We start from the raw sequence: 11,995 nt of genomic DNA, 5'->3' as shown, positions 1-11,995 counted from the left end.
ACAGCTCCCTGCTGTCTTCCAAAAGGGACAAATCAAATCTCCATCCATCATCAGTGTGTGAGACGTTCAAAGAAGCCACTCACCTTTCCGCCTCTGTACTTCTGATTGCTGCAGTGCTGGGAACAGGTAAGTTGAAAGAAGAGTCTTCTATACATCCTAGGAGACCAGGAAGGCCAGCATCTTGGAAAAACAGCAGTCACTTACTAAATGCCAGCCCTGGCCATAGCAAGTACCCTGAGACTTTCCAGACATTACAAAGACTGTGATGTGTTGAGAAGCCCTCATATCTTTGGCATTAACCTTGAGCACATGGCAGAGATTTCATCAAATTCAGGTAAAAGAGGTGGAAAATGAAGTCAGAGAATAAACACAGAAGAAAATTATTTTCTTAACAAAGTAATATTTTCAACTGCCACCACAAATACTTTTGTGTGAAAATATTTATATGAAAAATCAATACACCATTCTGTTTCATTGGTCATCACTACCATTAATTAAATTTTGACACAATAAAATGGCAGTATGTAGGCTCAAGGTTATGTACAATCCCCTGATCAGAGACTTTGTAATGTAGGCAATGCAGTACTTGAAACAATACACTGATTCCTTATTTCAGTTGCTACACATCTATTTGAGAGAGCACAGAATACATAGATAAAGTAAAATAAATACAGTGGGATAAATAATCAAAATTAATACAAAGAATAAACATAGACATTTTATAATGTACACACAAATGAACAGTTTTAATATAAAAACTGCATTTATACAAAGCTGTCTATAAACAAAATTCAACCACATTAGAAACAAGTCATAGCCACATGTAAACAGAATCACAGTCTACACACAACTCTAGAGAATATGTCTGTAAGGTCCACGTGCTAGGCTGAAGGTGACCAAGGATTTTCTAAGTTGAACCTCCCGCTTTGAGTAGCTGCTCAAAGAACTAATCCAGCAGGTTTCATCAGACTCAACCTTGGCTTCTATCAGACAAGCTACAATCTCAAGAGGATCAAATCCAAGAATGAGGTAATGAGACACAATACTGCGAAAGTCTCTGTTGGCACAAATATTTACACAAATACTTTCCAAACAGTTGACAGATCTGACAGCTAGTCAATTGCACAAATACAATACTGGCAGAAATCACAGCAGGACACTAAAAGGAAGAACACAGAAAACCTGCAAACACCAGCAAAAGTACTCATCTCCCCTTCTTTCTCTCACTTGAGGCTTAGGATTTTATGCTGAAATAACATTCACCCTTTTTAATCCTTTAAAATTTTCCTTTAGACTCTATTGTTTCCCATCTTGCAAAATGTCACACAGTAGATATGCCTTTAACTAGCATTTTAATTACCTCCCCAAAAGATGTTACAAGATATACTTATTTAAGCTTACACACACTCAAACCATGTGACGATGTCTTAATTATAAGTCACGGGTTTGCACCTAAAAAGTAAACGTGTGGCTTTCTCAAATGTCAAAGCTGATCTGTCTCAAGCTTCTTTCCCTTCTATTGCACTAGTTATTAGATAACAGGTACAGATTCTACTACAAGATGAGACTGTAGTGACTACCACGCAGTTCAATGGCTGTAAAGTGAATGAGCCACCCCTTATCTGTTCCATGATTATCCTTCAAAACAAAACAATAAAAACAACAAAAAAGTGAAACTTCCTGTGCACTGCTTCCATGAGATTCTAAGCAAGCTGGCATGGTTCAGCACAGATAAAGAAATGAACAGTAAAAGAAATTTAAAAAGAGAGAGGTAACTAGAGTTTTCAGACATTCCAATAAAGAACAAGGCACCTTATCCTAACTATCTGTACATAAAGCACTGCACACCCTTATTCCACAGTTACTAACTCATTTACCCAATTTTAACATACAGAAAATAGTATTCTATAGTTAAATAGCAGATATGGCAGTGGAGGAGAAGCATAGTTTATATATATATATATATATATATATATATATATATATATATAATCATTTTTCCATGCACTTAACTTCTGGATTAAATTTATTATGTACACAAAAATAAAGCATATTAAATGATAATCTAATTTTAAGTTGACTTTTCTCCTTTAATTTTATATCAAATAAGTATTGAAAATAAACCTAAAGGCTTCAAATGGAAAGAAATTAAATTAGTAAGTACTTACTGGACTATTTACTAGAAACCCAATTTTTTGCCAGGATGTTAACAAAAGGAAAGGCTAGGAAAAATAATTCCTACAGATAAATATAATTTTACTGGACTGGACCTTCTTCTTTATGACTTTTTTTCTCCTACCTTCCTACTTATTTTAAGTATTTTTAAGAAAGGAAATGTATAATCTCACTTATTATTAAGTACTGTTTGATCTAATTGGAAACTGGCTTTGAAACATTTCTAAAAGCCAAGGCAGACTAATTTTCAAGCCTTCCCTCTAGTTAAACATCCCATTAAAATCTAGTACTTCAGTTTGCAGGAGGGGTACTACTCAGAACAGAGACACGGAGTCTTTCCTTTCCCACTAGCCTGACCTCGGTTACTATAACAAGAGAAGAAATCCACTGGCAGGAGAGAAGGAACATCTTAGCTCTAGCAGGAAGACAAAGGCCACCACAGAACCATGGGTCTTTTGAGTAAAGATGTGTCTGAGGACAGGAACATGGAAGGGCAGGAAGGTCACCTTTTCCTTTGTTCTATGATGGCCTCAGCCTTGAGTTAACAGTTAACTACATTACAAAGATGAAATAAAAACATTTATAAAGAATGGATTGTCACAAGAAAATCTTCCTTTGTGCAAGGTTTGCAGCAGCATCATGCAGTACAGGGGAGCAGATTCTGAATCCCATCACCAGTGAACCTCCTGTTGGCAGCTAATACAGAGAAAACTGCATAACCTTTTTAAAACAAGACAGACTCATTATTCTGACGCAATCCAAGGGTTACATAGAAGATTGACTTTAGGCATATTTCATATACCTAGTTGATTTTATGAATTTATTATAACGCCTGAAAGGGTAAGAGAGGAGTTGGAGAGATTTTTTTTTTTTAAGATGCTGGGATTGCTTGATACTGATACCAGATTGAGTAGATAGAGATAATGATACAATTCTCTAGAGGATTAAGGAAGACAAAAACAAAATCAAATCTTTCATCTCTTGAAATTGACTTTCGTAAATTTTTTTTACCAAAAGCACATCACTGAAAGAAAAGTAGACATGTTTCTCAGTTATTATTAAAGTGGTTCTTGAGGCAGGAACCCCTTGAGGTGGAAACTGTGTTGTTTACACAGACCTGAAGCCGGCACACTTTGGGGTTCAGAAAAACAAAGAATGTGGCTAAAGGAACTCTTGAAGAAGTTATCCTTGGAAGTATTACAGGCTGACCAAAACCAGCTGTTTGTCTGTACCGGCCCTATAAAACCCCTACTACCTTTTGAATTTCCAAAGACTGCATGCTTTTGAGATACTTGGCAGTCCAAGCCTCATCAGCAGTGGTTACTGATTACCTACAGCTTTAAGTCAAATGAGAGTAATGGATCCTGCTATCTGCTGCTTTCACTACAGAGCGGTTATGAAACATGTGGTAATCTTCAGTCCCACAGTGAAGAAGCCACAGGAATTAAATGGAGAAAATAAAACAGAGACCAAGAGAGCTCAGATGATTCACCAGCATCTTTCTCAAGTTGTATCTATACCCAGGTCTCTAGAATTTCTGGCCCCAAGAGAGTGTTTGTAGGCCATAGTACCTAATGTTTCTTACATGACAAAAACAATGCTTAACCATTGAGATTCTTCCTGTACTTCCAGGGTGTTCAGGACCAATGTGGTTTTGCTCTCATTTTATTTAGGCCAGCAGCCTTGTTTCTAAAAGTGCTATAGAGAACTGGAGAGGAGTCCTCTGGTTGATTTTTTGGCCCCCAAGTATATCAACTTGTTCTTCACCTAAATCCCTGCAAAGATCCTTACATCATGGTGGCTGAGTGCTGTCCCTGACTCTCTTTAGGACACAGAGGCTTACTACCATGTGACCACAGGACCAGAGATCATCTTTTAAGAGTAAACACTGTTCATTCACGAAAAAAAAATTAAAAACTAAATACAAACTAAGGATTTGGCTTAAACTGCAGACCAGAGGGAAGTGGACTTATTTTTCTTGCCTATATTTTTAGAAATGGCATCATGAAATCTATGGTCCCTTGTTTGCATGCTGATTCTTGCGCTGCCTCAGTGAGTCTTCCACCACCTCCTGTGTATCCACTGAATGAGCTTCATCAGGTTCACGTTCCTTCTGGGACACACTGCCTTCCTGTAGTACTTCTTGGTCATTGGCATCACTTTTTTCCTCATCCATGATGCCTGCCAGGTTGTCCTCTTCCTCATATTCCTCTACTTCATCCTCATCTACAAGGTCCTCTTTCTCTTCCTCATCATCCACAAGACTGTCTTTATTTTCTTCTTCATTTGAGTCATCCTTTTCTTCTTCTGCATCCTGCAGCTGCTCAGCTCCATGAACATCCTCCGGCCTCTGATCCTGCTCTATGGACAGAAGAGAAACAGAGGGGGAAAAATTCACTCTGGATAAATCATGGCAATTAAGTAATTAATACACAGTTTAACCATGAGGTGGATAAATTGAGGAGGTTTCTCCTCCGAAGTGTTGACATCATGTGATCAGGTTTTCTGGTTGTAGCTTAGCCCCATCTAGAGATTTACTATCTCCCTACGGGAGCATCACTGACTTGATGGCAGAGTAGATGGGAATAGAGTGCAAAGTTTTGTTTGTGCTATGTATTACATTCCGTGTAAAAATCTCAGCGAATCATTGGTCACAGCAACTATTTCAGACAAGCTGAACCAAGCAGAGTCCTGTTCCCTAAGAGTTTGAGGCCAAAGTCAGGAAGAAAAGGCCTCCTCTTACCACAAAGTTAAACTGATAAAATAGGAGTTAGGAATAGTGATAGCTACTGAATGAACTTTAGCACTATAACATCATTTGGGCTGGACTTGCACCCAGAGAACCCCACAGCAGTTTATACACTGGCTCCCTTTCACACTCCACAATGCTGAAGGTCAGACATGTTACTTAGCCATCTATGAAGTCTTAACATTTTCAAGGACTAAAGACATGGCCTTATTTAAGCTCCTGAGAAAATGCAACACTATGAATAAAGGCCATAAACTTCAGAGTCAATTAGGCTCAGAAGTAAAGTGAATACATGCAGATTTGAGCAAACTGCTTTTAAAGAACTTGAGATAGTGACAAGCTATCTTAGAGACTCAATAAATGTGAGTTCCTCATAGAAACCTTCACTCCAATTCAAGAATAAAAGTTGTCCACTGAAAAATGAGGGGAGTAAGCACGAGAGGAAAATGCAATCTTCAATAGGGAGTATTTTCTAATTTTTTTTTAAAAAGTAAATTTTATTCAAATTTATATGGCGAAAACATTTTTAAGGAACTCAATAGAGGTAATTGAATGCTCATTGATTAAATGCTAGAATCAAATGCAGAGCCACAGACAAAATACCACAAAACTCTAAAAACTCCACCCATGTGAACTTCTCCGACTCACCAGAGCGTTCAGATGAAACTCTTGGAAGTGGCACATAGAAGCATTCTGAGATTACCACCAGGACCTGGAGAGAACAAAATGACTCCACTCTGAGTAAAGAAGACAAACTGCCATCCAGACTCAACATCAGATTTGTGTCCCATACACAGACGTCCTTAGACAGATACTTAGCAGCTAGTCACAGCCTTCAGAAAGATACAGATGAGCTAAAGGGTACTCCAAGGATATGGAATAGTCTTGAGTATTTAAAAAAAAAAACTGCCCATATAAAAGAAAATTCTGCAATTGAGAATTAAATTCTATTTTAAGCAGAGACTGGCTGGCTTCACCTCTTATCTTTACTGTATGTGTAATTTTATACTATATTAAACAAGTCTTTTCTTTCCTTGAAAAACTACAAATTTCTTAAGGGAATGATCACCTCTGTCCTCATTCCATACCCAGAGACAAGCATGGGTCATATTAACGAAACTGCTGGCTTATGCCAGAAGTGTAGAGTTACATGGAACCAGACTCTCCAACTGCAACATTTCACTGCTCTGTGTTACCAAACAGAAGAAAGATCACACCTGGAAGAAGCCGCCCATGTAAATACCACCCAACTCTTGTTCTTCTTGTAGATGTCCATTAGGCATTCTACCTGACTGGCCTTGGACTTTGCAATTCTCTCCCAGCCTCCTGGCTACAGGAATATAGGCACTGCTATTAGAGGCATGGCACACATGCATAGTTTGCATGCATATTTCCTCTTTTTGTTAGTCAACCTACAGAGGAAGGCTTCTTTTTGAATAAGCGACCAGATTTCAAAAACAGGAATAGCACTTTATTATACTAGTATTTTATAGGTGCTTTGAAATTTTAACTGTTGAAGTCATACTCCTTTGGACTGCATTAAAAAACAAATGCATCCTACTTTGTATTTAGGACTATAACTATGCATATATTCATTTCTTTAACTTAGGTTCAAGATCCATGTTAACAGCTAAGGTAGAAATATTGAAGAGGGCAGCAGTTTAACTATAAAGAAATATGGATGAAGTGTTTCATATGAGCCATAAATAAAGCACTCTGATACTTTAGAGATAGAGATTACATTCAATGTAGGGTTCAGACTTCCATTTGACAGAGGAGGATCTAAGGTCCTAGGCACAGCAGATGATGGGAAATGGCTGTCCAGCTCCTCTAGTTTCTCCAAGTGGAGTTACTAATATTTATGGATATATAGAGGACCAGGAATTGCAGGCAATGGCACCCATAAGAGAAGACAATGGGGTGAAGGAAAGGAAAGACTTGTGGGTTGAGAAGTAAGTCTCAAGCTGTTTAACTGGTTTAGACAGTAAAGATTAAAACGGCTGGGACTTGCTGGCCAGCCAGTCCAGTCACACCTGTGAACCCTGGGTCCTGAGGGTCAATAAATTCTCTACATGTCTATGCAGTGTGTACACGCACCCCATACATGAATGCTCGCACACATGTGCACACACAAACATGGCTGTCTATAAACTGATAAGGAATTACGTTTTGGGTATATTCAAGTCCAGGAAGCACAATGAAGAGCGAATACCCAGTGTGCTGTCTTTTACACTTACAAAGAGGGACTATAGAGGAACACGGAGACTACTCTTATATGCACGGAGGACTTTTGGAGCATACGCTGGAGCATGGGCTCTTTTTATTTTTTCTCCAAGAAGAGAAACTGAATGGGGCAGAGGGAGAATGGATGTGAGGGACAGACTTGTCACTGTGTTCTTTGTGTTGAGTGCAATCTTTACAAAAGCAAGAAAATTTACTTACAATGTTACTATTAAAAGGATTAACATCTAAGATACACATAGAATTCTGGCAAATGGATAGTAAAACACAGGAGTCCGATAGAAAAATAATAAAAAGATGTAATAAAAGAGAATCACTATGTCAAAAACCCGTGCTGGGGAAGTGGAAATTAAAATCAATGCTTACAAATAAATAAATAAATAAATAAATAAACAAACATTTCCATCTGAAAGACCAAGTTTGCAAATCAAATTTTTAAAGTGAATGTCATGTGTTTACTAACTTTGGGGACTTTATTTTTATTTAATTTCACAAGGAGGTAGAACATTTTAATAATCCAATGTTTCTGGAATTTCCAACAACTTCCAGAGAGAGCAAGTGACATGTACAACAACAGTATTGGGCTCTATGGAAAGCTAACTGGGTACCACAGCCTAGAAGAGAATCACAGCTCAGTCTTGCCTTTTTCTAGCATTGGCTATGTGGCCTTGGACAGGTCATTTAACTACGTTCCCACACCAACACTCACAAAGTTGTTCATGTGCTAGTCCATCATCAAGATCTGTTTATGTTGTACACAATCCATTATGTCTTCTTCCTCAGAAACAAGGAGGAGAGTCTATACTTAATAGATGCTCTCGGTTCAAGATTGCTTTCTGTTTCAAGGGCCATTGTCAGTTTCTAAGTTACTACAAGCATCTCATAACCCTCCTAAATATTATTTTAATCTAACTTTCCAAACAAACTCTATGTAGAGGCATGAAATTCTAAACCTCAGCTAAGCAGTATTCACTGGTTTTGCCATACCCACCTACACTGCCAATGTCTCCACCTTTGATTCACCTAGGATCTTTCTCATACTGTTTACCCTGAAAGAACCCATACTCATGTAGTTTCCAAACACTCTGATTAAAAAAGAAAAAAGAACAACAAAAGAAAGAAAAAGAAAAGAAAGAAAAACTAGTACTAAAGAAAAGGCAGGGGATGCACAGAACTAACATTCTATTTCTGTAGAGTCAAATTCCGTTAAACCAGGGCAAGTGTGCCATGTTCGTTAGCAAGAGCATTAATAAAACAAAACATAGATGGGGCCTAAATAATGATTCATATAGGTAGCCATGTTCCAACCCACTTCTCAAGTTAACATCAGAAGCCAAACTCAAAAAATGAGCTACAGTGTGGATAAAGAACAACCATGAAAGAGATAAAGCCTCTTCAGTTTTCTAGAGTTACTGTCTGCACAAAGTTGTGACTTAACTATGAGATCAATCACCAGCCATTTTAGATTTTTAAGACCTTCCTAGAAAGCCAAATTTCATTAAAAAATGTAGCTACACTTATCAAAACTCTACACTTTTATCTAGATGTTTCACAATTAGAAACTATATAATCAATAACCAACAAAACTTTCCAAAAGGTGTATTATCCTAATTAGAGTGTAATATGCAGTCAACATGTAAAATATTTACATAAAAAATCACAAAGTATTTATGGCAACTTCTGTATTTAAGTTAAGTCAATGTATTTTTGCAGCTTTCACTAATACCTAAAAAGAAGATATATGGATACAAAGTTTCATGCCCAAAGAGGACATAATGATTTACTTTGAATTTTTTTCTTATTTATATTATTTATAATATCTAACAAAAAACAACCCCAGGAAACAAGAGGGTACACGTAAGAATCTGGTCAGGATTAGATATTCAACTGAAGGATACAAACAAGAAAAATTGTCTTTTATTTAACTCATTAGGTCCATTCTTTGCCTTTACCACAATGCTCAAAGCAAGGATCTTTGTGTGAAATCACAGCTAGCTTGGCTGTCTTGGATGGAAAATGACTGCCCATTCAAGTATGGTATTTAGTTTTCATTGATCACTGTTCATATTCTCGACAGCATTAATCTTCAGAATATTTTAGAGAAAAGACCAGAGGGTGATAATGCATCTCCCACTATATTACACATTACCATTGCAACCAATAAGCAAATTCACTGCTTAAATGACACAAAATGATTATTTATGTGCTTTTCCTTTCATGGTCACCTTTTAATTTATATGATATCCTTTGTTTAATGGAAAAGAATAAAAGACTGACATTATCTTACCAGACCCATGAACAGGCCAAACACCAAAGTAGCAATGACGAAAAAGACATAAGAACACCATGCAGGAATTCCAAGAGTCACTGTGAAATAGTTGTGAAGGTGCTGTAATCAAAATGGAAACAAAACGCTTACTTGAAGTGCAGGATTTTCTAGCTGTAACTCCAGTCTACAAAATATCTCTCCACATATGTACCCAAAGTTTATATTTAATAATTACTAATTAAGCCAGGCGGTGGTGGCGCACACCTTTAATCCCAGCACTCGAGAGGCAGAGGCAGGCGGATCTCTGTGAGTTCGAGACCAGCCTGGTCAACAAGAGCTAGTTCCAGGACAGGCTCCAAAACCACAGAGAAACCCTGTCTCGAAAAAAAAAATTACTAATTAAGAAGTCAATGTTTGTAGCATTACAAACAGAATAATTATCAAAATCATATTCACATATTCAGTAAGAATTATTCTTTAGAGCTCAAGATCTTGATAGAGGTCTGATCAAATTGCCTTGTCAATTCTTTCTCCCATTATAGAAAATTTTCTAATTATCTTTGCCAAATCATTACCTATTCCTCCATATTTAATCCCAACATGACTTATTAAAATATGAAACCCTTGGGCCATTATCAATTTTTATGTAAAGCCAAGTTATGCCTTAGAATATGAACTATTTAAAATGTCTCCATATTTACTTTTCCTAATGTTAAACAATATGTGAATTACAGATATGAAATGTTCATTTCAAATTAAAGCCTATTTAGAGGTAGACTTGTTGGGCCTATACTTCTTCATGGTAAGTCATATTGTTTTAGACTATAAACTACAATCCAATCAATTACTAGGCACAAGATTAAAAGGCTACAAGTTAGACATTAGAGCCCACAGAAACAATTACTGAATGATCTTCCCAAAAACACATTCTCTCTCCTCTCTCTCTCTCTCTCTCTCTCTCTCTCTCTCTTTCTCTCACACACACAACACACACATAAGGTCAAGTTTCTACTTTAATTTCATATTTTCCAAAATCGAAGTTATTCCTATTAGATTTTTAGTTTATGCTAAGAAATTAAATGTTTTAACCTGACATGTTCTGAATGAGGAACATGTAAACAAACAAAAATTGTTACTGACCAGAACAATCCAACAATCAAAGCCTCACCACTTAGGCTCCATCTCTCGCTGATGGAGCCTAGCAGCAGAATCCACATAGTACTGGTTTTATGGGCATGCATATCAAAGCATGAAAGGATCACAAAGACCCAGAAAGCTGCTCAGGCCAAATAGTACGAACTCTCTGCAAAGGAAGCCCTAACAGGCTATTATGCAAAGCCATGAAGGTAAAATTTAAGTGGTCAGAGAGATCCTGGATTGCTGACGATATAAGAAATATAGGGTTTTATTTTTTTCACAATTAGGAAATTGTGGGCATCTAGTGAACAACCCAAGAGAGAGATTATGTGAGCTCTCAGTTCAGAGTACTGGAGCCCAGATAATGTCAGCATGAGTTCCAGATGCAGGAACTAGAGTTGCAAGGTGTGTTGGTTGTTCTGCTGAATTTGTCTCACTTCAATCAAACCTTTCCTTGCTATGCCACTATTTTACCACTTACGGAATGTCTTGCCATGTGCTAAAAATGTTCTTTTACTTTACAGCTCATGGTGAAGAGGCTGTCCTGAGTCTTAGAAGAGACTACATAATTCTGAACATCATTGAACTATAACTATGAAGACATTAAAGTAGGGGTTGTACGCTTCTTGCCATATGGGCACCAGAGGCAGAGTGTTATAGCTTGGATAAGAAATGTCCCCCACAGGCACATGCATGCATGAAGGGTACACACTTGACTGCACTGTTTTCAGTGGCTGTAGAACTTCAAGGGAAGAAGCACGGTTGGTGAAAGTAGGTTACAAAAGGGTGGTCTTCAAAGTTTGAGCCTGACCTCAGTTCTGACACTCCCTCCTCTAATATTTTTAATAATTCTTTGCAAATTTCATACAATATATTTTGAGCATATTCAACATCTCTCCCCAAAACCCTTTTAACGCTACCCCTCGCCTATCCACCTACCCAACCTGGTTTCTTTTACCAATTTTTCTTTAAAAAAAAAAAAACAAAAGATAAAATTTGTTACCCAAATAATTTTGGGTGTGGTACTTGCCTTGATATGTAGCCTGTCACCCTGTATGCTGGAATTTTGTCTGGCTGAAGCTTGCCCAAGTCCTATGCATGTAGTCACAGGACTGTCGGTTTATATGTGTAATTTCCTCATTATGTCTGGAAAACATTGTTTTCTTATAGTCATATATCACTGTTACCTCTCAAATCTTTTGGGCCCCTCATCCTCAATGATCCCAGAGAGGGATATGTCAGAAATGTCCCGTTTAGGGCTGAGTACTCTGTAACCTTCTATTCTTTGCACATTGACTGTCAGTTGTGGGTCTTTGTGTTGTCATCCACTGCAAGGAGCTTATCTCTTAAGTGCTGAGAGATGTACTAATATTGGGTATAGCAATAAATCATTAGGAGTCATTTTAATACTGTGTCCATTTAGT

The 11,995-nt window shown here is 37.4% G+C and overlaps 1 protein-coding gene across 1 annotated transcript in view; it reads right to left on the bottom strand.

The window, feature by feature from the left end:
• Window positions 1–725: 725 nt before the first annotated feature.
• Window positions 726–11,995, bottom strand: part of Tmx4 (thioredoxin related transmembrane protein 4) — a 39,299-nt gene continuing 28,029 nt past the window's right edge. Inside the window, exons 6-8 of the mRNA XM_041670329.1 lie at window positions 9,453–9,554; window positions 5,573–5,636; window positions 726–4,536 (exon numbers count right to left, since the gene is read on the bottom strand). Of these exons, the coding sequence (XP_041526263.1) occupies window positions 4,187–4,536; window positions 5,573–5,636; window positions 9,453–9,554 (516 nt within the window). The 3' untranslated portion in view covers window positions 726–4,186. The remainder of the gene's footprint in view (window positions 4,537–5,572; window positions 5,637–9,452; window positions 9,555–11,995) is intronic.

Source organism: Microtus oregoni, unplaced genomic scaffold, assembly GCF_018167655.1.
Source record: "Microtus oregoni isolate MIOR12 unplaced genomic scaffold, Mior012 000020F_ref0000438, whole genome shotgun sequence".
Lineage (NCBI taxonomy): Eukaryota > Metazoa > Chordata > Mammalia > Rodentia > Cricetidae > Microtus > Microtus oregoni.
Note: the sequence above shows the minus strand (reverse complement) of the source record. Positions and strands in the feature narration are given on the sequence as shown.